Below are 27638 nucleotides of genomic sequence, written 5' to 3'. Positions count from 1 at the left end.
GATGTAGAATAAAAGGCAAGAGGTGGGGGTGCCAAATTTTGGCATTGGACAGGGTGCCTCTGACATTTGAGAGGTCAGCCACTGCGCACACATGCACACGCGCGCACACACGCATGCACACACACACACACACACTGCAAAACCCTTGGGCAGTGTCTTTCCCCATACAGACTCTGTGTTGGCCCGTATTATTGCTTATGTGGCCAGGATATACCTTTTACCCCTCCCCCTGCCCTGCCCCTGCTTACCAAGTCACTTTTTCCTGAAATATACAGCACTGTTCTGAAATGCTCAGTGGCATCCTTCTTAAAATAGTTTTTTTATTATTATTTCAAGTCTAACGGGAAGGCTAAAGTGAATTAAAGAACCTTTTAATGAGGGTGAAAGAGGAGAGCGCAAAATATGGTCTGAAGCTCAACATCAAAAAAACCAAGATCATGGCCACTGGTCCCATCACCTCCTGGCAAATAGAAGGGGAAGAAATGGAGGCAGTGAGAGATTTTACTTTCTTGGGCTCCTTGATCACTGCAGATGGTGACAGCAGTCATGAAATTAAAAGACGCCTGCTTCTTGGGAGAAAAGCAATGACAAACCTAGACAGCATCTTTAAAAGCAGAGACATCACCTTGCCGACAAAGGTCCGCATAGTTAAAGCTATGGTTTTCCCAGTAGTGATGTATGGAAGTGAGAGCTGGACCATAAAGAAGGCTGATCGCCGAAGAATTGATGCTTTTGAATTATGGTGCTGGAGGAGACTCTTGAGAGTCCCATGGACTGCAAGAAGATCAAACCTATCCATTCTGAAGGAAATCAGCCCTGAGTGCTCACTGGAAGGACAGATCGTGAAGCTGAGGCTCCAATACTTTGGCCACCTCATGAGAAGAGAAGAATCCTTGGAAAAGACCTTGATGTTGGGAAAGATGGAGGGCACTAGGAGAAGGGGACGACAGAGGACGAGATGGTTAGACAGTGTTCTCAAAGCTACGAACATGAGTTTGACCAAACTGCGTGAGGTAGTGGAAGACAGGAGTGCCTGGCGTGCTATGGTCCATGGGGTCACGAAGAGTTGGACACGACTAAACAACAACAACAACGGGAAGACTATTGTGTGTTTGTTGCATTTCCACACACACCTCTTTCATAAGCTTGCATTTTATGTGACAGGTGCGTGGTACCTGAAAGATCCCTCTCATATTCCCTTCTGAGTTTGGGTTGAAAATTAAATATTGGAGAACCATTAGCACAGCTGGACAGTTTTCTTCCTGGTTCGCTACCTTCTTTTTAATAGTAAGAACAGAGATGTCTATGGTTGTGCTTGTTGTTCTGTGACTACTTCTGCTTCCCCTCACTCTGCCCACTGCCTGCCAACTTCCTTCTCCAACATGTTCCTGACCTCTGTTGCCTTGGGGAACTTGAGTGATTTCCTTGTTTTACCTAATGTGTAATTTGTCCTGTGGCAGCAGAGTTTGCCTCTAGGCCCCTGGCAGGCAAAACAACTTTTCAAGTGACTCAGCTTCTGGCTGCTGTGCGCTGCATACTTTGTTTTGCATATCATACTCATCAGTTTGTGTTTTGGTTATTGGAGTCCCCTTGATTTTCTGCTCCAGTCCTTTGTGTTGTTGCAATGGCAACTTCAGAGTTAATGCAGACTCCGTCTAGTGCCATAAAAGCTTGGCTGAAGGTTTGGAAGTGGCCACACCTTGGTCTTTTTTAAAGATTGGGCCAAAATGATTTTTTTGACATCCACGCCATTAATAAAAGTTCGCTCTCTTGTGTAAAGTGCTCAGCTGCTTCAAAAAAATATATTCTATTGCACCAGATGTCCCAATTAGCAACACTGTGATGGAAATAAGATCTCAGATATTTTGAAGAATTACTTTTAGATTACACTCTGTGGGTATTTCATCCAGCATTATTCCTTTCTTCTGAATTCTTTCTCCGTATCCTCAAAACACACACTTGCACACCTATAAATATCTTAGGAAGTTTTCTGAATTCGACACTGGCTGGAATTCCTTGATATTTACAACAGCTGCTGGATTCACCGTATCACACAAAGGAACATAATTTATATCATGCAGGACAAAGTTGAATGGCACTTTTTTTGAGAGGTGGGGTGAGGTGTCTGCAGTGGTCATGGGAGAAGCTGGACCTGTGACACTTAAGCACTTTGAAGTTCTGGAAGCCTGTTCTTTGTATTTCATGCATACTGTTCTATGCTGCCCATTTCCTCAGTAGTGAGAAGTTTCCGTAGGGCAGGAGTGGGAACCTTCAGCCCCAGCGCCACATTTTCTGTGGGCAACCTTTCAGGGGCCCAATTTGAGAGGGGGCTAGGCAGAGGCAAAAGTGCATCAGATAGGACTCTTGGCTATATACAGGAGGAGGGCTCATTCCAGTCAACAAAACTCTGAGGTTTCTACACATGCATCTCTCCATCTAGGCAAGCAACAGGCATGATCACAGTGCCAGGACACATTTCCACCAAGGAGGGCATGGAGCAAGGCTGGAGAGGGATGTGGCCTGGGGAGAATCTTGAGGGCCAGGAAGAAAGGCATGGAGGGCCACATTGGGTCCCTGGGCCTCAGTTTCCCAATGCTTTCTGTAGCTGCAGCAATGCTCCCAAAATACACAAGGAGAACATAAATGGAGAAACAAGCAGCATTGCACTCCTGTTGTGCATCCAATGTACTACCTGACAGCTCATCCCCAGACAGAGGGATGTCCCACACCTCAAGGTGTTTCTTGCCTTCTTTTAAACTCTCTGCCTCTCCCCAGAACTGCTGTTCTGCACACATAATCCCACTCCTCTTAACTGGGTAAAAAGGTTGTCACTTCCTGGTTCTTGTAGAGCAGGGGTCAGCCAGGTTTATCTTGCCTGGGCCGGATCGGTTCCTCAGAGATCCCTACATGGGCCAGATCGTGCACGCCCCCGTGATTTTTGGCGTCTGCGTGTGTGCACCTGCAATTTTCGGTGCATGCGCAGATGTGATTTTTGGTACCACAGAAACGAGTCCCCGTGCCGTTTAGTGCAGTGTGCGAGCAGGCGTCTCGGTTCAGGGGCGTCTCGTGGGCCAGTCAAATGACCTCCACGGGCCACTTCCAGCCCATGGGTCTTAGGTTGCTGACCCCTGTTGTAGAGTGAACCTGTGTGTGTGTGTGTGTTCTTGTTGTTGTTTAGTCGTTTAGTCGTGTCCGACTCTTCGTGACCCTATGGACAATAGCACGCCAGGCACTCCTGTCTTCCACTACCTCACGCAGTTTGGTCAAACTCATGTTCGTAGCTTCGAGAACACTGTCCAGCCATCTCGTCCTCTGTCGTCCCCTTCTCCTTGTGCCCTCAATCTTTCCCAACATCAGGGTCTTTTCTAGGGAGTCTTCTCTTCTCATGAGGTAGCCAAAGTATTGGAGCCTCAGCTTTACGATCTGTCCTTCCAGTGAGCACTCAGGGCTGATTTCCTTCAGAATGGATAGGTTTGATCTTCTTGCAGTCCATGGGACTCTCAAGAGTCTCCTCCAGCACCATAATTCAAAAGCATCAATTCTTCGGCGATCAGCCTTCTTTATAGTCCAGCTCTCACTGGACCATATATATATATGTGTGTGTGTGTGTGTGTGTGTCCTCCACAAAGGTAATTATTGGGAGTTCAGAGTTATATCCATCATTAGAGCAGACCTGACTCCTGAAATCAGGTCAGTTGGGGGAGTTGGTGATGCTGCAAGAGAACCAACTGGTATGTTTTCAGATCCCTGCCAATGTCACGGAAGATACTGGAGTGCTGCTCTCAGCCTGGACGGCTGAGATGTGAGCTTTTTCGGTCATGTGGCACAGCTGCTTGGGCTTTCTTAATGTCTTGGGTCAACCCTGGTCAGCTTAAACCAGGCTTCCATTCTCTGCCACTTTGGAAGGAAATAAAAGGCCATTGTTAACAAATGAGGCATTATGAATGAGAATAAGCAGACTTCATGCTGATAACTGAAGGGAACCAGAAAGAGAAACAGTGCTGGAGTTGCCAGGGGTCCTTTGTTTTAAGGGGGCTGCCCCTTTAATCTACATCACAGCGTTATGGGATATAAGGGAGGCAGCACATGTCATAAACGTGCAGCTGTGTAGAACAATGAGAATGGCTTGAATCCAGAGTCGGTCTTCCACAAATGGAAGAGCTCTTTCCACCCTCAGAAGGAGGTGCGATCCAGCACTTGCCCCTGCTGTTTCCTGCACTGCTTCCCATTCTGTTCTGGATGGCCTTCTGACACTCCGGAACAGATTTTGGGGGGCTGCAAAGGAAGGGAACTCTGATAAATCTTCTCCCCCTTCCTTCAGCAGCAGTGTGCCGTGAGCACAACTCTACTCACTGGATCTCTCGATCCAACCCTGTGTCTGCACACGTCTCTGATTTTTGAAACTGGGATCTGGCATCCAAAGGTGCCTAACTTTCAAAGCCTGATTACGGCATTTGACAGGAGATGAGTGGCCGGGTGCTCTTGTCCAAAGGTAGCAGCATAGGGTTTCAGGTTCTCCCTCCCCACCCCAAACCAATTTTTCTGCATTTGCTGCTTGATAATGGGACCTGAAATAACCCCTAGGTTTCCCCCCTGTTTTTGTTTTCAAGTGTGTTCTTGCTTAAGGTTTAATTGGCTCCAGTCAGTAGGAAAGGGCTCCAAGACTGATTATTTATGGCTTACTGTCAAAAGGAGCTATAAAAAGGGGCAGTATTATCTTGGAGATGCTGGGAAGCAAAGCATGGGGGGTGGGGAGAGAGTGCACATAGGAGTGTGTTTTCTTGTACTGGATAAAATCAGTTTTGCTGTCTCAGCAGTGTGGTTTAAATTGAAGATTAACCCTTTGACCTTCACGGTGTCAAATCACTTACAGATGGATCACCAGCTACACTTCTCTCTCTCCCTACCCTCTCTCCCCCCTTCTCTTTCTCCTATGTTTTGGGGGGTGGGGAGGGGGGCACCCTCCTTTTTAAAAAAAAGGAGGGGAAAGAAGTTGTTTGTTCTTGCAGCTGGGGCTTTGAGTGGCTCAGAAGCCAATCTGATTAAAAACAGCACTTGGCTAAACTCTGCAGAATCCTGCAGAAAGGAGGAGAAGAAGAAAAAACCTTAATCCTTTTGTGCACAATACATAAAGGGTCTGCTCTTTTCTTTTTTACAACGTTGGAGCTACAGTGATTCCTGGAGGATCTCTCTTCTTCTTCTTCTTCTTCTTCTTCTTCTTCTTCTTCTTCTTCTTCTTCTTCTTCTTCTTCTTCTTCTTCTTCTTCTTCTTCTTCTTCTTCTTCTTCTGCCTCTTCTTCTTCTTCTTCTTCTGCCTCTTCTTCTTCTTCTTCTTCTGCCTCTTCTGCCTCTTCTGCCTCTTCTGCCTCTTCTGCCTCTTCTGCCTCTTCTTCTTCTTCTTCTTCTTCTTCTTCTTCTTCTTCTTCTTCTTCTTCTTCTTCTTCTTCTTCTTCTTCTTCTTCTTCTTCTTCTTCTTCTTCTTCTTCTTCTTCTCCCTCTTTCACATTTTCCTTCAGACATGCAGTACTGCTGGGATTGAAGGGCCTGCCCCTGAAAGCGTAACTGGAGTTTTCATTGGAAACTTGGGCGATGAGTTTAATATGAGTAATCGTTGTTTAGACTCTTTCCCCTTTTTACAGCACCAGCAGAACCGAAACCAGGTCTGGTGGCAGATCCTCCTTTTCCTCCATAATGTGGCATTGAACATGGAGGCCAACAGACACCACGCGGGTCGGAGGTGAGAGCTACCCTGCTTCTTCCGGGTCCCATCCAGTCTTCTGGGAGCACTGAACAAATCCAGGGCAGACATGCATATGCCACTAGGCAGGCGTGAGGCTCCTGTGAAACTGTACAAAGGACTTGCTTTCTCTCTCCGTGGCTTCCTGTCCTCTGAGGTGGGAAGCTTTGGTCCAACACTGTTGAAGAACAATCCTCCAATCAAATGTGTGTGGCTTTCACTCAAGAAGCAAGCAAGGAAGGAAGGGGCTGGTATTTGAAAGCTTTGGTTTTAGCCAGTGATGGGCACATGCAACATTTTGCAACATTGCTTGCTGGTTAGAAATTTAGGGACGATGAGTCACAACGAATTGGGGTATTTTACAAATGAGGCACACTTGTTTCGGGAAACCTTTTTTATATAAAAAAAATATGTTCAGGAACAACTATGAAATGGCATACGTGTACAGCTGGGGAATATTGAATCCTTACATTTTACTGCTGGAAGACACTGGTTTGAAAAAAAGGAGCAAAGCTTGACTGGAAATATACCTTCTCTGGAATTTACAAAGCCATGAAGCTGGGTCCCCCTCCCATTTTTTTATTTTGGGGGGGGGGGGGAATCGAAAAATAAGCAGTATCTTCTCATTTAAAGTACTAACTGCACTACTTTGAGAACACAAAAGTGTATTATGTTTAACCCAGCAGATAATATTGTGCTGTATCATATATTTATGAAAATTTTCATTGCCTTAATCTTATTCAAATATATCCAGTTAGAGGTGGAGCTGCAAGCCTCTAAGATACCTATCTTTATTTTTGTGAGTTGGGGAAAATAGGAGTAAAAATGATGGGAGAAGATCACCGTCACAATCTTCCAATCATTCCATCAGCACAAGCAATTTCAGCTTGCCCAATGGAATGATACTCCTTCTCCTCGCTGCACAAACTATTCTGGACTTCTCCTGGTGTCCCCCCAGAGCCAGTTTGAGAGGGTCCTGGGGGTGCAATGGGACTTCCCCCTCCCTCCACTGGCTCCCACTAGCACACCTACTTAGTTGAATCCTACCCATGTTGACAAATATATTGTTGATGGACTACAGGAACCAGAAACATCACAGTAAAATTGGGGGGGGGATATTACCAGGACTTAGAGAGACCTTGATATATAAAGCTATGAAACTAAGTTTGGTACTCCAGGGCAAGTTTGGGACTTGTGACATTTTCAATCTCATTCAAGTAAAAGTCAGAGGGTCTCTTAAAAAAAAAAAAAACCCGCCTTGCCACAAAAATAAGGGATCAGCAGACCGGAAGTCGCGCTGCGGCCATTTTGGAACTGTGCAGAGCAGCCTCGAAAGTCGCTTCTGAGCATGCTCCGCCAAGTTCCAAAATGGCCATCGCTCCAGAAATTGCTTCTGCGCATGTCCAGAGACTCCAGACATGCGCAGAAGGAGCCTCCCCCGGGCGGTAAGTAAACCGGGGGGAAACAAAAAAAAATCCAGCTGGGAATGGCTGGAAAAACGGGGGTTTCCCGGGGAATACGGGAGACTTGGCAGCTATGTATACAGTGGATGCTCAGGTTGCGAACGTGATCCGTGCGGGATGCATGTTTGCAACCCGTGTCTGCGGACGTGCAGGTTGTGATTCGGCGCTTCTATGCATGCGCAAAGCGTGATTTAGCGCTTCTGCGCATGCGCCAAACCCAGAAGTAACCTGTTCTGGTACTTCCAGGTTCGGTGTGGAGCGCAACCCAAAAGGACATAACCCACAGCAGACGTAACATGAGGTATGACTGTATCAGATATTTGGCAGCACTCCTGCGCCAAATTGCCACAGATATTCTGCATTCTGCAACATTTAGAGGTCTCTTTGCCAACATCTAAGAGTATTCCTCATTTGGTGATCCAGCCCAGATTAATAGCAATTATAGCCTTGCTAACTCTACTTATTTTTAATATATCGGATCTAAGAAAATAAAAACTGAATTAATTGACTGTGTCAGTATGATTCTTAAAGGCTGCTTTTAAAAGCAGTTCACTTGTTGTGAAAGAAAAAAAATTTCGCAGGGGTTTTTGATTCGATATCATCCCAAATTTCTAATTTTTCAACTTTTCCTTTTGGGGAAAAAGCAGGACATGGGGAGAGAGAGTTCCCCCCCCCCCGCCTCTTGCAGGCCTTAATTCTACCGTACTTCATATTCCCCTCATGCTGCCTCATGCTCTCGTGAAGCTGACCTTTGCAACATTTGCACGAATCAGTGCAGCTATTTCTTCTTAGATTATTTCTCAACGTTTTCCAGGATGACTTGGTAGCTTACTGCTCAACCGACTGTTTTCATCCTGTTGGAAAGTGGTCTCCCTGGACCCAATCCAGACCCTGGAGAGTTTCTAATCATCACAATGTGAAAATGGATCATTTAGGGTGTGTGGTTATGACGATGAGACTTTGTTGGCAGACTCCTTTGGGAGGTCAAGTTTGGGCTTTTGGCCATATAAATATATGCATACTCAGGGAGTTATGCTTCTCAGAGTAACTTCCTGGGAAAATCAGTTGCTGAATGAGATTGTGCAACCTATAATAGCCTACGGAGTTAGTGATGGTGTTGGTGGATTATATCTTCTTTTTTAAGGACTCATCTAGTTTCATTTTTGGCAACCCCCTTCACAGCTTTTCCTGATCAATAAAACTTAATTCCTTTCCCATGTGTTACAGAGCTAATGCCTAAAGTCCATTCAATATATCCCCATTTGCCAGCAGTATTGGAGGTTGCCATGAGTGAATATTGGCTAGCAAAAAATAAATGTCATGAGAGTTCTTGTTGGCTTTGAATCTGAATAATATACAGTATTTGAGCAATATGGAACAACGGATTATGTAGAACAAAGGATGGGCGTCTTTAGCTAATATTGATACATAATTATTATCGTTGAGTAATAAATAATATTTGATTGCATCCAACGAATTGTCCTGATAGCACGAGGGCTTCCACTTGCTCAACAGCTCCTCTTCTCCTCATGCTCCCTCCCCCAAATTTGTTCTGAGGTTCCCCCAACTACCTGGAACTCCCAACTATGGGAGGTGGAGAGGGAGAAGAACTCCTATTCAAAGGATGAATTCATTGGATAGAACCCTTCATGTGTTAATTACTATTATCATTGTCAGTGTTGGCTGTTGGTTAATACTGAACAATTATAATAATCAATACATACATACTGTATTTAAAAGTGTGACCGAGAAACTTGGGCTGCATAATAGGATGAAAGCAGTCAGTGGCTTCATCCTATCTTGAATATATAAGGATGCAAACATCATTCCTGAGTGACGATCTGGGGAGCCTACAAGGACTTTCAGCTTCTCATTTCCTGGAGAACAGTAAAAGCTGCTACTTAAGATATGGTAATAGAAAATGAGGAGTTCCACATCTGCTGCCTCCACTGTCCTTAGGCTCTTTTAAAATTTTAAACTCAACTGCACAGGCTAGAACAGGCATCCCCAAACTTCGGCCCTCCAGATGTTTTGGACTACACTTCCCATCATCCCTGACCACTGGTCCTGTTAGCTAGCGATCATGGGAGTTGTAGGCCAAAACATCTGGAGGGCCGCAGTTTGGGGGTGCCTGGGCTAGAAAGACTTGGCTTGTTATGGATATTCCCTATGATTTCTGCAACTCCATCATGTTTCGTTTGTATACTTTAGCTGATCTGTTTTTTTTCCTCTCTGTTTCTGGATAGTGTACATATTTTAACCCTCTTGTGATGCCATATTAACATTTTGTTATTGGATTGCCCTCTCCGGGAGACAGCTGTCTTCTCCAAGTGTCTAGAAGTGTAATCATTGGGAGGAGTGAGTGCACAAGTGTGTAAATGTATAACCATTCATTGCACACACTGCCCCTGCATTTGTACAGCACTGGAGAAGGATTTTCCCAGTGGTCTTCAGTGCGAGGAGTACAGTACTTGTCCCTATTGCCATCTGTGAAATGTAGGAGGGCATACGTTTTGTACTCTGTTGTGCATTTGAGGACCTCTCTGTTTTCTCTCAAGTAAATATTTCAGGCTGTAAGGCTGCATTTCCAACCTCCATTGCCCTGGGCTGGGAAGAAGGGGCAGGCTGGGCATGTGGCCTCCACTTGCAGAGTGTCGCCAGCATCACTCTCTAGCGCAGAGCTTCTCTCCTGCAGGTGATATGCCTGCTGATGGCAGCCCCCAGAAAAACCCCAAACAGGAGAGGGGACAGGGCTGAGATGGCCTAGGATCCACTGGATCCCAAGCCAGCCCTGCCCCACTGCCATAACATGTGACAGAACACAACTGTTGCTGTTGTTTGCTATGAATGTGGTGGTAGCATTGGGGTGTTAAACAGGTAAATCAGTTAGACATTTGTGAATGTTGAAGTTTTGGAGTGACAGCTATCACCATTGGACTGTTCGGAAGATAGTGAAATTTGTACCTTTTAAAGTATCTTTATGCATGTTTCCATAAAGCCATTGACTTATTTCATACATGTGCCCACTTTTTCAAGCACAAGTTTTAAGGTGAATCTGACATTGTTGTTGTTATTATTATTATTATTTCATGTTGCATTCTGCACACCCTTCATCATCATATTTGTCCTTGACTAAAAGTGCTTCCAGGCAGGGGTTTATTGTGGATTTGGTACTGTCATGCATCCAACTTTGTTTGTAGGCAGCATCCACACAATGTTACTGGCAACAAAACACCAGCTCATATTCCCTCACTGCCCCCAGCTGCCAAAATATAATCCGGATTTACCCTTTCGGTGGGGGGGGGGGAATCCAGTAAGGAGAAAGAACCCTATTGTTGACTACCCGTTTGTGGTCTCTCAAGGGCCTACTTGCAAATTAAGTCCCCATCTGGAAGCATCCTCAGAAAAGAGGATTTAAATAATAATAATAATTCTGGGCATCTTTTCCTTTTCTATCTCTTTCTTGTTTTCTGTTCTTTCTTTGTCAGTCCTTTTTAAACTTTCCTTGGGTGTTTTAAAGCCAGGAATAGTGCTTTTGCTGCAATTCTTGGAAACTGAGACAGAAATCATAACAAACGGCACTGCCTAAGGTAGTTTCCAGCTGCCAGGAATTAGGGCAAGGTGGGGAGAGAGGAGGGGAAATGGTCTTCAGATAAAAAGAGCAGCCCTTGGGAAGACCGGCTTTTCACAAAGTGCTGATGGTCTCAGTGCTAGCAGTGCTCTGCTGCACAACTTCTGTGGCTACAGATGCACGGCGACCGTTTTTATGTTGGTTTCTGAGGTTTCTCTTATGTTCCATGGCCTTTTTATTTTCCCCATTGTACCAGGCCTGCCTGTCTTCCTCTGCCAACCTAAGCAGCCTGTTGGCAGCAAGCTCTTGTCTGTGTTCCTGAAGGATGGAAGTCTCTCTCATTTTGCATGCTGGCCCTGAAGCAAGGCTTTCCTGCGCTTCCAGCCTCTCCGCCACTCGCAAGCTTTGTCCCTATCAGCTGCTAGAATAAGGGAGCAGTAAGGGTAATCCAGCGTCTGCCTAGGAGGCCATGCCTGTAGCTTTGCTTTTTCCTCAGATTGGCTACTGGTCTTGTTTTGCTCCATGCGGAGCATGAATAAGGGCTGTTTTGGCATGGCGATAAAGCCCGAGTTAGATAAAGCACCAAGGTGCTGTCCAAAAGGGACTACGAGCCGGTATTGATTCACATTAATAAGTACTTTGCACAAATAAGCACATACATAGCCCCCGATTCACAGCAATAGCTGGCTTCGAGCCCCCTCTGACAATGCTGCCCTGTGGAAGTGGGCCGAGGATGGCCTTAATCGCACATTCTGAACCTGGCACAACAGGTCGAATGTGCTCCATGGAATTTGACATAACACAATGGTTGGGGGAATCTTGAGCAGAAAGTTGGAAGGATCAATGCCAATGAACAAAGACTTATGGTAGGGCTTAATAGAAATTGCCCACTAGCCGTAAGCGGAGTAAGTGTATACTAATGCTGTAATCACCACAGATGAAATCAGTAAATATATTTGCTACTCCACATTGTATTCACAGATTGCCAAATTGCATTCTAGAACATGGGAAGGTGTATTCTGCTGGCAGCCCATTGGTCCTTTCAGTTTAGCTTTGTCTACACTGATTGGCTCTCTGGGGTTTCACAGCCCTACCTAGAAATACGAGGGATTGTCCCTATGCCCTTTTTTTTAAAAAAAAATCCAAATGCACCCATAGAGACTTTGCCCACCTGAACGTGCCTGTGTGTGCTGCCGGCTACTCTTCCACCACGCACCTGTATCGCAACCCCACAATCCGCCTTGTCACGGGGAGCAGGGATTGGGGTGGAAGGAAGATATCATTGCAGGGCCAGCCCATTGGGGGAAATGGGGCAGCCGCCTTGACCAGCAGGTGCTGGTGAGCAAGGAACAGCTGTGTGGGCCTGGAGTTTAAAAACGCCTTGGGATTGTCCTGGGCCGCTGCCTTATCACCTTGTGCATCAGGTGATTTAAAGGCATTGGGTAGGTTTCTGGGTGGTAACGTGGCGATCCAAACACTGCTTTTCCTGACATGGATTTTAATGCCCTTTGCAGAGCAAGCATGTTCCTGATGTCATGTTGGGTTTTGTTGGGTTTTATTATTATTGACATCCTGGGTGTTGTTGGGTTTTATTATCTCCTAACCTGCCCGGTTTTGTGTTCTGAAAGCAGGCATTGTTGCTCATTCTCCTATTACATCATATTTTTAAATGATTGAGTTCCGCACATTAGCAGTGGGCAGAGAGCTTGTTGTTGTTGTTTAGTCGTTTAGTCATGTCCGACTCTTCGTGACCCCATGGACCATAGCACGCCAGGCACTCCTGTCTTGCACTGCCTCCCGCAGTTTGGTCAAACTCATGTTCGTAGCTTCGAGAACACTGCCCAACCATCTCGTCCTCTGTCGTCCCCTTCTCCTAGTGCCCTCAATCTTTCCCAACATCAGGGTCTTTTCCAAGGATTCTTCTCTTCTCATGAGGTGGCCAAAGTATTGGAGCCTCAGCTTCACGATCCGTCCTTCCAGGGAGCACTCAGGGCTGATTTCCTTAAGAATGGATAGGTTTGATCTTCTTGCAGTCCATGGGACTCTCAAGAGTCTCCTCCAGCACCATAATTCAAAAGCATCAATTCTTCGGCGATCAGCCTTCTTTATGGTCCAACTCTCACTTCCATACATCACTGACCTTTAAAAATGTCGCTGCAGTTTACCAGAATGGAGCAGGGGGCAATATGCAGCAACAAGGTCAGCACTGTGCAAACGCCAATCCCACACTCCTGCCAGTTCACTGGCAATGTGCCCACTCACTACTGGGGACGGGAGGTCAGCTACGTGCCTCCACCCTGCTGACAGTGGCTGCTTCCATTGTGGGTGATAAACTCAGTAGTGGAGCTAGAAATATGCCAAGCAGGCCTGAGGATTGTTCTGGTGGAAGAGACCAATTGCTGTCAGATTCCGCCAGCAATTTATTGGGCGGATGGCATGGAGGGCTTTCCTTTATTGGCAAGCTCGTTCCATCTGAATTGTTTTATATTAGTTGGAGATGAAAGTGTGTCCTCAAAGTAGCTGCTAAAGTCCGAAGTGAGCTGGAGGCGCAGTCCCGTTGCACACCTGAGTTGAGTAAATCCTACTGAGCTTTGTAGGACTTACTTAGTAAGTCGGTAAGGGATTGTGCCCCATGTCACGTCAGTATCTCTGTGGCTCCTTCAGAGGACTTCAGCAAATCCTCAGAAATTTACCTTTGAAAACCTAGATATGTTCTCAAGCCACTTTCCTTTTGAGACATCCTTCTCAGTTGAGGGCTCATGTGCCTTAGTTACAGCTCATCTATTTCATAGCTTGGAAAAAAGGTTGATAGGGATGCCAGCTTCTCAGCTTGTTGGTGTGCCACTAAAAGCTGCTTGATTTGCAGGATTTAGCTGCTGACAGCCCAAGTTATAAAAAGGTATATTTGCTGGTTTCTGCACATCTAGCTGCTCTGAAATGTTAAAGTCTGAATGCTTCCCTCCCCCCCCCAAAAAAAAATCAGTTGGCAACCCCAGTTGTCGTTCCAGTGATTATAATCCAAAACTGCTTAATACGGCCATTAAAAATAATAAAAGGTTGCTTTTGATTGTTTAGCTAGCAGGGGGGAAATGCATCAAAAAGAATTTCTTAATGAGCTGTCCAAGAACTCTTTCAGCGTATAAAGCACAGACTAGGAACCTGTGGCCCACTGGATAGTGCTAGACTGCAGTGTCCATCAGATAGCATGTCCAATGGGCAATATCTGGTAGGTCACAGTTTCCCCACCCCTGACCAAAAGAGTGCTTGTGATCATTCTGTTTCATTTGCACATGGGCTCAGAACTGGTACAATGTTCTAATTCTTAGCTGTAAGTATCGGGAGAAAGCAGGCCAAGGGTGTCTCCAGATGTGTGTTTATTGTGGAATTGGTGCTCCTCATGCATACAAGTTTTATGCAGCAGCCACACTATGGTGTCAGCATCTGAATGCCAGCCTGTCTCCCCTGCCCTCTCTCTGGAGAAAAATCCAACAAATGAAAACAAAACCCTGTTGCCAACAAGCCATTTGCAATATCTCAACAACCCATTTGCAAATTAAGCCCCCTTTGGGAAATATCCCAAACACGAAATGTTCTGGAATATAATTCTTTATGTGTATAAATAAAATGTGGCCTCTAAAGTTCCTCTATCCCTCTGCTTGAGATACGGTTGCTGCTGTTTCAAGTGCCTTGCTACCCTGGACCTCTATCAGCAGCTTGAGTTGTTGGGCTTAGAAGGGGGCTTGATGTTCATTTACATGTTGTAAAAAGCTGTACCCTGTTATTTCATTCCAACCATGCTGCTGTTGAAAGGCGCAGCTGCAGAGACTAGTTCAAATATTGGCAACCCTCCCCTCCATCATGCTGCTCGACTCCCCTCTGCCTGCACAGACACAAACACACACTTGTATACGAAACACTTTTCCTTTGAAATTAATTTTGGAACTTGGCATCTTCCAAAGAAAAATCTGAGTGGAGGTTGGTTGTGCTTAATTGAAGCTCTGCTGAAAGCAAGTGAACATCAGTAACATCAGGCCTAACTTTTCCCATTGATTTCGATGGGTCTTAAGTGCAACTAACTGTCTCTGGGTGGTGCCTGTGTCTCAGGAGGGGGCATTGGAGATGATGAAAGCCATTTCCTGTGTTTATGAGGAGGGCATTTGTCTATTTGAAGCCTTTGAGTAAAGCGGGGTGTGGGATGGGGGAGGCAATAAGGGTGCTAAGGGGATTGAATTGTTTAGATGGTTTAAAATGGTGTTATGAAAATTATTGCATGTACAATGCTTTTTCTAAAAAAAAACCCAAAACCTAATGATTTCTTCTGTATGGTTGTTTTTTTCTAATGAAGAGCTTCAAGGAGTCAGATATACCGTAGGCATACACAACCCGGAAGGCAACTGTTACACAACATTTTTTAGATCCCTTTTCAAAGTGCAAGGTGCTTTTTACTCTTACGATCTTGTTCACCTTCACAAGAGCCACTTAAAGCCAACCTGTCCAGAACGTCTTGGCCAAAGGAGAAATAGGCAAGTCTAGTTTGTCATACAGGGATGAAGAACAAATAAAGAATGAAGGACTATCCCCTGTAAAGAAGGACACATGGCCACTGTGCCTCCCCTTTCCAACTCCGTGACACCATATTCATCATATTGATGTAATATCCAGTAAAGAAGGCTATACTATTTCTCTCCCCTCTTCAGACAGGTAGTCTGTTCAAGCGATGAGAAGAAGACCAAATATAAGTCAAATGTTTTGAAAAGTAGGGTTCCTAACCGAAGCAGCAGCCTTTTATCGGGGTTTTAGAAAATCCTGTTACTACAGGTGAAACTCGGAAAATTTGAATATCGTCGAAAAGTGCATTTATTTCAGTATTGCAACTTATTAATTTTTTTTACAAATGCTTTCTTTTGGAAATTCCACAGTAATAAAACAAATAGTTACAATAATACAAAAATAAACATCACTATTACATTTCATCAATTACATTCCATTTATAATTGACCCGCCTAACGACAAATAATTACAATTACAATAAATAAAGGCTTGACATATCTTGCTTTGCATGTGGTGCATATGTCTCATATATTGGTTTCACCTTTTAAGTTGCATTAATGAAATAAATGCACTTTTGGACGATATTCTAATTTTCCAAGTTTCACCTGTATAATGGTGTAACTTAATGGTGAAGTTTAAATTTGGTTATTGTGCCTTTTTCTTTTTTTCGTTTGCAATCATCTCCCTTTCCAATTGCAGATTTTTTAAGAAAGGGATTTAGATATGCTCCACGATTCTTTTGGGAGTGTTATAGAAAGAGAAGTGTGTATTGCTCCCCCATGGGACTCTTGTACTTTTTATAGAAAGAAGTTAACTTGGCAATAGCCAATTGCACTGGGAAAGCAGGTAACCTTTCTAAAATTAAAATTAGTTTTAGCATAGAATTCACTCATGCTGTCTACCCTTTGATCCTCCCAGCTTGCAGGATGGTTCTCCAGCCTGATCCTTAGCGAACCTGGTCCTGAAGCACACAAACCTCCTTTTCCATGGTCAGAGACCCAGCGAGAATGTAGCATTTTGTCTATCCTGGTTGTGTGCCTTCAGGACTCTTCTGCCTTGACCTGTGGCAACTTTAGAGGAGATCCTTTTTTCTCCCCCTTTTAGTTTTTGGTACCTTTGCAATATATTTAGCTCTGGCTTTTCTCTGTTTTGGTGCTTTAAAATATATTTGAAATTCGTCTTGGATTCTCCCCCCCCAAAAAATAACTGGTACAATTTTTAATAAAATGCTTAAATCAAATCCTCTCGTTCTGTGTGTTAATAATAGCTGCTCTTGAGTTCTTATAGTTTTCACCTCTGTAAAAGATGGGAGATGCAAGGAGCACCTTTCCTAAGGCTTGGAGGGGGCATGGGGGGTGCATATGGGAGGAAGTGCACCTTAGGGTACACAGTTCCCCCTGCAAGTCTTTGAAGGGTGTTGAAGGTCATCACTGACATTGGGCATTCAGTACTACAGGCTTCTGAATCTTTTAGAAATGCAGCTCAATCTAGTGCAGGGGTGGCCAACTACCAAGAGACTGCGATCTACTCACAGAGTTAAAAACTGGCAGTGATTTACCCCCTTTTTTGGGGGGTAGTTTGGGTCAAAGTTGTTGAGTTTTTTCAGGGAGGAGGTAAAATGTTGAGCTTTTTTAAGGGGAGCCACAGTTGTTCAGCTTCTTTGCGGGGAGCCATTGATCTACCAGTGATCTACCGCAGACGTCCAGTGATCTACCAGTAGATCACGATCTACCTGTTGGACATGCCTGATCGAGAGCGTCCTGCAATAATCGACTTGAGAGATTAGCCAAAAGGAACTCTGAGGTCAAATATTTGTATTAATACATGGGCGGGGCACCTTTTGGGGCTCCATGGGCCAGATCCTTATCTGTATTAGCCTCACGGACCAAATCTGTGACAGGTGGATGGCCTGTCAATCAAAAGAGATAATTATGCCAGTCAAAATCCCTTGCATGGGGTTCCCAAGTACCTGACATCCAGCTCGAGTCCCTTGCCCAGGAAAGGGAATGTTAGCGTCTGTCCTACAGTTGTTTACATCTTCTAAGTTTAGGACCAGGACCAAGAAGATGACAGTGTGTTTGACGAGCAGAATCAAAGAAGCTCTTAGAGCTAAATCTTCTCCAAATGAGGAGGGAGGGAAAGGAACATAAACTCTGGCAAAGAAAGAAAGAAAGAAAAGCTGACAATAAGGGATGCTAAAAGCGAATTTGAGGAGCACATGGTTAAAAACATAAAGACTGCCATCAATAAAATCTTTTAAATAGTAGCAGGAGACCATTTGGGAGGCGTTGGGCCCTTGGATAACAAGGGATTCAAAGGTGTGCTGAAGGAGGACAAGGAGAAGAGAAGCTGACTGAATTCTTTGCATCTCTCTATAATAATAGTAATGATAATTAATAAATAGGGTGGATCCTTGTCCCTGAACATTTGCAAGAAGTTCAAGGCTTACTAGACAGACGAAATAAATATGAACAAATTGTTGGGACTGGATAGCAGCCACTCAAGAGTTGTCAAGGAACTCCAATGTGAAATTGTTAATATGCTAACAAAAATAGGTAACTTGTCCCTAAGATCTGGGAAAGATAGCCAACGGAACACCAATTAAGTGATCTGGGTTGGTAGGTTGGTCTTCTGGAAATTACAAGCCTGTTAGTGTTCCATGCTAGGGATAATGAGAAAAGAAATTGAAAATAAAACTGCAGATATCATAATACCATTATAGAAATCTATGGTGTGACCGCATTTGGAAAACACTGTATAGTTCTGGTGACCTCAACTCAGAAAAGGCATTGTAAAGCTGGAAAAGTTTCAGATAAGGGCAACCAAAATGATCAAGGGAATGCAGAATATCCCCATGAGGTCAAGTTATAGCATCTGGGGGGTTTTACTTTAGAGAAAAGGTGAGTGAGAGGCAGCATGATGCAAGTGTGTAAAATTAGGCATACGGCATGGAGAAAGTGGACAGAGAAGAGTTTTACCCTCTCCTGCACTAGAACTTGTGGACTTCCAATGAAGCTGATGTTGGAAGATTCGGAAGAGACAACACTGTGCATAAACTTTGGAGTTTGCTCCAAAGGCTGTGATGCCTTTAAAAGAGGACTGGACAAATTCATGGAGGACAAGACAATCAGAAGCCAGTTTGTGGGCATCTCATGGACCGTTGGTTGGCCACTGTGAGAACAGGATGATGGACCAAATGGACCTGGTCCAGCAGGGCTGTTTTTATGTTAGGTTTCTTCAGGAGCAGTCTAATCACTGTCCCTGTTAAAGAGGCTAGGACTACACTCTCACGGAAGTGTCTACTTCCTGGACCCAGCCAGCCCATAACTGTATCCAGTTCAACAACAGAAGTACTGCTTCTGGCTTTGATGAAAATGGCAATTGATGAAAATACAAGTAGGTTTCGGCAGCATCCTATACTTCAAATACATGAACAATTGCTCCTGGTTCAACTATACAACTAGAATAGATAAAAGTGACATTACTTTTAAAGTAGTAGATGGGTTATTTCATTTGACCTTTCAGAAACTACAGTGGTACCTCGGAAGTCGAACGGAATCCGTTCCAGAAGTCCGTTCGACTTCCAAAACGTCCGTGGGTTCCGATTGGAACCACGCTTCCAAAGGCGTGGTTTCCGATTGGCTGCAGGAAGGTCCTGCAGCCAATCAGAAGCCATGCTGGACGTTCACGTTCCAAAGAATGTTCGCAAACCAGAACACTCACTTCCAGGTTTGTGGTGTTTGGGAGCCAAAACGTTCAACTTGCAAGGCGTTCAGGATCCAAGGTACGACTGTACTGCAGTCCTGATGCTGGAAGGAAGCGCATGATCCACTCATCTCATTTGACTTTTGTAAGTGTCATTATCAGTGCACCAGGGACAAATCCACATGAAATCCGGATCCCTTGCCACAATGGCAACATGAATTGACCCCATAACAGCTTGATTTCTTATGTACAAATTGCAGCCAACACTCTAAACGAGAGCAGGGCAAAATCCAGCTAAATGGAAGCACCATTTAAAGTGCCACCTCTTTCCATGAGAGGGTTAGGCATGTGCTTAAATTTGTCACATTCAAATCAGTGTGATTGAATGGGGCTTAATTTTACCTGGCTTCTGACTCATTAAAAATAAATAAACTATGGAAGGAGGGGAAATCTCTCCTTGGATTTTCTGAGAAGGGTTGCTTCAGCTCAGAACCCCCTGCCTTGTCTCAGCTTCTAATGAAAGCTCTGACTGTAATCCTGCTTGCAGGAGGAGAAAGAGGTGGAATTGATTCAGACAGCAAGAAATTCAATCTGAGTTGTTTTCAAACTCTCCTGTAATTTTTTTTTAAAAATAATAATCTTAGCATGGGTTATAGTTGATGAAGCGTTTTGTTTTGTTTTAAGAGCTGAGTGTGCAGGTGTTGGTATAGAAAAATACAATGAAAATTGATGACAAGTCCTTCCCCTGGAGACAGAACGGGACTCTGGCACATTGAGCAAGCATTGTAATAATAAACAATTTTGCCATGAAAGGGCCAAGCCCATCTTTACTCAATTGTAAGAATAAAGATGCTATCGCAGGTTGTGCTCGTATGAATACTGAAAAGTGAAGTATTACTCTGTAGAACCTGAGATGATGAGATAAGCAAAACCTGGGCTCTCCTAATGCGCTCCAATGCTATCGCTGGGCAAAATGTCAATGATGCAGCCTTTTATTTTGAAAGGATCTCTTTAAATCAACAGAGGATAAATTCAAGCAGAGGTTGCTCCAGTCCCCTCTCCACATACTAACGAAATGTGAACCTGAACGCGTGTCAAAATTCAGTGCAGTCAGACTGTCAGTTGCTGTAATTTAGGTTGGAAAAACGGCCACTTGCCTCCTGGGATGGCAGAACTGCTGCTGCTTTATATCTTGTGCTTTTATTTTATCTAGGACATGAAGCTGGTAGGATTTTGTGTTATGTAAAAATAGCACTCACCACCCTGTGTAAAAAAAAAAAAAGATTACCCTAAGTTTTAGTAATACAGTGGTACCTTGGTTCTCGAACAGCTTATGGTAGTTGTCGAACAAATCAGCTCCTGGACGCTGCAAACCTGGAAGTAAGTGTTCCAGTTTGCAAATGTTTTTCGGAAGCCGAACATCCTACGTGGCTTCCGCTTGAGTGCAGGAAGCTCCTGCAGCCAATCGGAAGCCGCACCTTGGTTTTTGAACGGTTTTGGAAGTCGAACGGACTCCCAGAATGGATTAAGTTTGAGAAGCAGGGTACTGCTGTATATGTGATGCACACCAGTTTCCAGAGCAGACTGTATCTGACATGAATTCAAGCCACACCAAGAACCCACTAAATGCCTTTGGAGGATCACAACAGCATGCTTTTCCAGCACGTGTGACAAAACTGTCTCCTCTCTCTTCCCCCATTCACTCTTCTGGGGATTCCCTGCCTCCCTGAGCTGAGTGGTGGGCCCCTAGGAAGAGGGAGGAAGTCCCATTGCTCCTGATAGTGCACCTACTTAGTTGAATCCGTCTGTTGGTGTTTGTTACAAAAGAGTAACTTGATGCAGTTCAACGCATGTACTATAAGTATGTATAGGAAATGTGAGGAAACGGTGTGCATCACATATGGGACTCCCAACTCCCATCATCCCTGACCATTGGCTATGCTGGCTGGGATGGGTGAACATTGGGAGCCCAACATGGGATTGTTCTTGAAGTACCAAATGATGGAGGGAATGAATCACACTGGAGGCAATCCTACTGTTACTGTTGGGGCACCCACAAGGCTCAAATGATTTGCAGGTGGTCATTGTGGCCATGGCTATTCAGAAACCAATATGTCCTTTGAAAGCTGCCAGGCATTCTTCCCTGAATTTTTTTCTTCACTTGGAATGAAAGCAGCAAGAAAAACATGCAACATGATTTTTCAGCTTTCCCTCCAGTGACCTCTCTCCTTGACAAATTATTGCCTGCAAAATGGGTGGGAGAATGGGCCTTCTGTGTTTTAATTTAAATATCTTCTTCATTAAAATATTGCCAATATAGCCAAGGCTAATATAGTTTTCCCTTGTGAAGGCACTGTAAAATTCTGATTTTATCTTCAATTTTTCAGTCTTATCGCCCCCTTGTCTACCCAACAGAGATCTGTCTGTATTTTCTGCCTCGCCCAATTTTGCCTCGGGATTCTTGAGGTATACAAAAGCTTCTGTGTCCGCTGCCCCTCGCTGTCACATGCTTTCACTCTAACCTTAAGAGAATCCAAAAGAATCCCATCCTTCTGTTGCTGGAGAGACCTCATTTGCAGCTGACGCTCAAACCCTGTGTGTGTGTGTGTGTGTGTGTGTGTGTGTGTGTGAGAGAGAGAGAGAGAGAGAGAGAGAGAGAGAGAGAGAGAGAACGAACACAACAAACCCACATTGAGCAGATATAATTGGCTTTCAGTAAATAGGTCAAGTAGAAACTGAAGACCGCACCCACCAAGAAACACAAAAAAGAGGGGGGTTTCCTTCCCTCTCTTTTTTTGAGTGTTTCAGTACACAGACAACCAATTTTATTTCTGCACAGCTTAATGGCTTTTAAAGGTTGGGGTGGGGAAAATTGTGTGAGAAAGAAGAAGGAACCATTGACTCAAGAGTCACACACTCGTAACTGTATCTATTTTTATTTCTTTTTGCATCTGCCCCTGTTAAATAGCTCTTCCTATTTTTGCATTTTATGATTTTTTGATAGTGAAAGGGCCCCTCCAGGCTGGCGGGGTGTCTGCAGGTGTATTCTGCAACATGTCATTGAGGTAATAATAGTGTGTTAGTTAAATCTCTACCTCTATCCCTAGCCACACTGCCGCCACCACCCAAACACATAAGCAGCGAATTTCTCACTGGACAGAATTCATCATACCTATGCTATTTGTAATCATATGACATTTAGTGATATGAATTATGACAGCATGAAATAAGTAATTTCTTGGCAGCAAATGATCTCACAAATGAACAGGAGCAGAGATCTGGAATGAAACCAAACAATGCTTCATCTTGTGCCCCAGAACAAGCAAGCCAGATCAAATCTGTCCATATGTTCTTACAGAAATACAGTGGAACCTTGGTTTTTGAGCATCTCGGAAGCGGAATGTTTCAGTTTTCAAACGCCGAAAACCCAGAAGTAATTGTTTGCGTTTTCAAACACGCCTTGTATTTTTATTAAAGATTTCTTGGTTTACCAAAGTATGTGCAATGTCTCTTTTCAAGTTACATTTTCTACAGATCAGTTTCATTTGTTGAGACATTATTGTTACATTAGGAAGAAAAGGGGGAAAGAGGTGGAAATGGTGAGTGGGGTTGGGTGGTGATGTTTCTATATTACTTAATGTATGTGTGGGGTTTTGTGTCAGCGTTGCTTGTGCAGGTTCTCTTTGCTATTCACTTGTGTTCCTTTGGTGGTGAGAGAGGTTGGGGTTGGCCTAGGGCAGGGGCCAGCTAACTTTTTCAGCAGGGGGCTGGTCCACTGTCCCTCAGACCTTGTGGGGGGCTGGACTATATTTTTTGGGGGGAAATGAATAAATTCCCATGCCCCACAAATAAAGCACACATTCTACTCATGTAAAAATACCAGGCAGGCCCCACAAATAACCAAGAAATGGATTTTAAATAAAAGGACACATTCTACTCATGCAAAAACACACTGATTCCCGGACTGTCCGCGGGCTAGATTTAGAAGGCGATAGGGCCAGATCTGGCCCCCAGGCCTTATTTTGCCTACCCATGGCCTAGGCCCTAGGGTGTGTTTGTGTGTTTGTGATTGGCTGTGGTGAACTTCGTTTTCACGTGCAAGTGGGGTGTGTGTGTGTTTTGATTTGTATGGTGTTGGTGGATTCTTGTCGATGTTTTGTTGGGCTGTGTATGTGATAAAGGGGAGCCATACCGGGGTGAAGGCATCTTCTTCTCTTTGTCCCTGTGTCAGTTTCAGTTTCAGTTGATTGGTTAGTTTTTCTAGTAAGGCCAAAGCGCATTTCTCAATTTTTTCAATCGAATTCTGCAACTGCCCATTGCGCCTCGGTTGTCGAATGTTTCGGAAGTCGAATGGCCTTCCAGAACGGATTACATTCGACAACCAAGGTTCCACTGTACACTTTAGGTCTCCTCTGTTTTACTGTGCTTACTCAGGAGAAGCTGGCTTGAGATACACACCGGGCTTTTTTTTCAGCCAGAACTCACCAGAACTCATTACAGGTAGGTAGCCGTGTTGGTCTGACGTAGTCAAAACAAAATTTAAAAAATCCTTCCAGTAGCACCTTAGAGACCAACTAAGTTTGTCATAGGTATGAGCTTTCGTGTGCATGCACACTTCTTCAGATACACAGAAACAGAAGTCACCAGACCCTTATGTATAGTCAGAGGGTGGGGGTTAATATTAAACAACCCCTCACCCACAATAATACCACCACCAGACTTAACATGGACACTGGTACCAGAGCCTACAATAAACCCAGATGCCAACTTTGCTGCCACATATACCCGGACAACACCATCACTGGCCCCAACAACATCAAACATACCATCTCAGGACTATTTAATTGCTCATCTTCTAACATTGTGTATGCCAACAGTGCCCTTCAGCTCTCTATATTGGACAAACAGGCAAAACCCTACGTCAAAGGATAAATGGACATAAATCTGACATCAGGAATCACAAGACAGAGAAATCAGTAGGAGAACACTTCAATCTCCCAGGACATTCTATACAAGATCTCAAAGTAGCTGCCTTATTACAGAAAAAAATCCAGAAACAGACTGGAAAGAGAAGTTGCTGAACTGCAACTCATTACCAAGCTTAAAACCATGGAGAGACCTGGTCTGAATAAGGACACTGGATTCTTATCTCATTATACATGATAAAGCTTTCTTTAGCCACCTCACCCATTGCTTTTTCCTGCAAGACCAATTGCAGTCATTAACAGTCATCAACAGGTTTACCACTCCTTTCAGCCAATCACCCATTCCCACCACCCTTCTGAGTAATACCCCTCCCCACCCTCTGACTTTACATAAGGGTCTGGTGACTTCTGTTTCAGTGTATCTGAAGAAGTGTGCATGCACACGAAAGCTCATACCTATGACAAACTTAGTTGGTCTCTAAGGTGCTACTGGAAGGAATTTTTAAATTTTGTTTTCACCAGAACTCAGTTATGGCATCTGTCAGGTGGGCACCACTGCCATTCTTAGAGAATGAGGGAGGCATTCATGGTGAGATCCAGCACCTCTTTTCCCAGAAAAATACCACTGGATACTAGTTCTCTGAGTTCAGAGAATGAGGCCTTCTGAAACATGAATGGCTGGATGGAATTCTCCGATATGTTGGGGACTAGTGGTGTCACTGAGGAAACTGGACTGCAAAGTGCAGGTCCATGTGAGCATGCATGCACAGAGTGGCAGCAATCATCAGCTCGGTTGTCAACCTTTCTCCCAGCACATCTAGCTGTGCCTTTGGCTGCAGTGTGCTCTGTGTGCATTAGCAGGCAATCATACTCACCTCTGGGTGGTAGAAAGCTTCCCCAGCTTATTTTGGTACACCGCACACAGGCAGGCTTAAGGTTTTTCTTTGCCTGGTGAGCTGACAAAGGAAAAGTGTCTAACAGAATTATCCTCATGAGCATTATTGATATTATTATTATTATTATTATTATTATTATTATTATTATTATTATTATTATATTTTGCCAAGTGAAAGGATATATGTAGTGAGTTTCATGCAAAAGAACCAAAATTGATAGCAGAACATGCAAAGCGGGGGAGAACCTGAACGGGAGGAGGTCATGTAACATGTATTAAGCAGGCTCTCGCCCAAACATCTGTACGTGAATCCCGTGTTTTGGTAGTGCCTGTGACGCTGCATGTGTAATACATGAAGCGCCCTTTGCAAATCATAACACAAGTTCTGAGATGTGGGCTTGATTTCAAGGGCCTCGTTTCCTGTGCTGGCAGCCGTTTAATTCCCTGGCAGCGTGCAGCCCTTCTTCACCTTGCCAGGTACTGATTAAGCAGCTATATTGCAGGTTCAGCATTTTTCTGTACGCTTACCAGAGATCATGGAGGGGCATGTAGCTTGATTATTAATTTAAACTGTGTATTTTATGCATCCGTTTCCCCTTCCTTTGCAGAAATCTAGTTTCTCTTCGCTGTTTCGCAATCCCAGAGACAACGCTGGATGAACTACCCGCTTTGCCCTCCCAGAATTCCTCTTGGAGGACTTTGATTAAACTCACAAAGTTCAAGAAAATGTGTTGCTTATGTGTTGGATCCCACAAGCTCTCTCCCTGTGCCCTTTTGACATAAAAATGTTAAAAGAGCCTACTGAATCAGACCAGTGGCCCATCTTCTCCAACACTTTGTTGTCACAGTGGTCAACCTATAGGAAGCCTGCGAGCAGGACCTGGGTACCACAGCACACTCTCCTCTCTTGCAGTTTCCAGCAACTGGTATTCAGAAGCAGTTCTCAAACAGTGGAAGTTGGACATAGACTGTCAGAACACGCTGGGGGGGGGTGGCACCCGCAGCCCCCAGGATGAGACAAACCTCTCTGGGTGTCCTCCGGTGTGGCGTAGCTCCAGGATGGCCACAAATCTTCATCCCAGCATGCCTTAGCAACATGTCGGATGACGATGTGCGCACACTATTCAGCAGAGATAGCAGACACCCAGCCTATCTGGGTGTTCACCCTAGGCTGACCTATGCTGGTGCCCTGGGTCAGCGCTACCTGCAACGGTGCAGGGAGCTAGTCGAACCAGAGCCTCTGCACAGGTAGGTAGCCGTGTTGGTCTGTCTTAGTCGAAGCAAAATAGAAAAAAATTCCTTCAGTAGCACCTTAAAGACCAACTAAGTTTTTATTTTGGTATGAGCTTTCGTGTACAAGCACACTTCTTCAGATACCTGAAGAATATACCTGAAGAAGTGTGCATGCACACGAAAGCTCATACCAAAATAAAAACTTAGTTGGTCTTTAAGGTGCTGCTGGAAGGAATTTTTTTATTTTGTGTAGAGCCTATGCTGTAATCTCACATGCTGTAATCAATAAAGTTGTGGCCTAAATTCTGCCCAAAACCAAACCAAGATTTGAGTCTTGTCTGAATTTATTTAAGGGGGAGGTTTAAAGGTCTTAACACGCAAACCTTTGTGCTGCTTATAGCCCCTTTATTTCTGCTGGAGTCTTTTTGCCTAGTGTACGAGCAGATGCCCTTACAGCTCACTTATCGGTTCATCGGGGTATGTATTTCACAGTTGTAAAGGATCAGCTTTTGGCACCAGTTCACATATAAACTTTGAGATGTACAGCCATAATTATTCCAGATCATATATGTTTATTTTGGATGCGTTTCAGATTTGCATGAAGGACCTGCATTTTCCACTGCTGTCTGTGAAGATCAAGGTCCGTTTCCCCCCACCCCACCCCACCCCACCCCACCCCATATCCTCAGCACTTGTTCAGCTATTGGTAAGAAAAAAAGGGATGGTGAGGTATGCAAGAGTTCTGGATCCTCAGAGAGAGGGTACATACCCTCAGGTAAGGGCAGGATGCAAACTTTATTAGAAAGAAAAGACTCACAAATCAGAAGCCCATATGTTTAATAGGGCTGACAGGAAGTGTGTTTAGGCTTGCAGCCGTATGTCACCCAATGTATTCATGGGGTTGCCAAGCAGGCATGGAATGGTGGTGAGTAACATGCTGATTATTGTGGGCCCATAAGAGGAAGAAGCAAACATTGCAAAATTTATTACTATTGCTTTATTTTAATGTATTTTCTATGTTCTGCTTTCGCTGAACCTTCCGTGTGTTTTCCATTCCCTGAAAATCTGCCAAGACTCTGTCCGGAGAGTATGAGGAAACCTTACTGAGGCCAAACTCCCATGAACTGCATAAGAAGCCTCTTCTCCCCCTCAAAAACCTTGAGCCTCATGGAAACCGTCTATCTCTATTAAGAGCTAGGAGATTAAGAGGGCTCCTCTTCAGCTTTGTTACCAAGAAGCCTTTTACCCCTGTCAACAGCCTATGAAGACTCCCCTTCTCAATGGACTCTCGTAGGTTCTCTTGGGATCAGCTTTTTCAAGTGCACTATGAAGCTGGGATAGAACTGCATGTCGGGGGGGGGGGGGGAGAACATCAACTCTCTATTCAGGATGATTTGGGGGTAGGGTGTGTTTCTTTTTCAGAATGAGCACAATACAGCCAAATACTGCATGCATCTGTTCTGCTTGCTAGGCTTGAGGTCCTGCAGAATCTTGAATCTGATAGCAAGAATTAGGGCAATGGCAATAATGGAAGGGGAGTTTGAAGCTTCAGAGAGTT

At 44.4% G+C, this 27638-nt stretch overlaps 1 protein-coding gene across 2 annotated transcripts in view; it reads left to right on the top strand.

Annotated features, from left to right (window-relative positions):
- BMF (Bcl2 modifying factor) overlaps positions 1 to 13737 on the top strand; it is a 33703-nt gene extending 19966 nt beyond the window's left edge. For both annotated transcript variants that reach the window (XM_035110935.2, XM_035110943.2), the window contains exon 4: positions 5640 to 13737. In XM_035110935.2, the coding sequence (XP_034966826.1) occupies positions 5640 to 5741 (102 nt within the window). In that variant the 3' untranslated portion in view covers positions 5742 to 13737. The remainder of the gene's footprint in view (positions 1 to 5639) is intronic.
- Positions 13738 to 27638: the final 13901 nt, after the last annotated feature.

The sequence above is a fragment of the Zootoca vivipara genome, chromosome 1 (assembly GCF_963506605.1).
Source record: "Zootoca vivipara chromosome 1, rZooViv1.1, whole genome shotgun sequence".
Taxonomy (NCBI): domain Eukaryota; kingdom Metazoa; phylum Chordata; class Lepidosauria; order Squamata; family Lacertidae; genus Zootoca; species Zootoca vivipara.
Note: the sequence above shows the minus strand (reverse complement) of the source record. Positions and strands in the feature narration are given on the sequence as shown.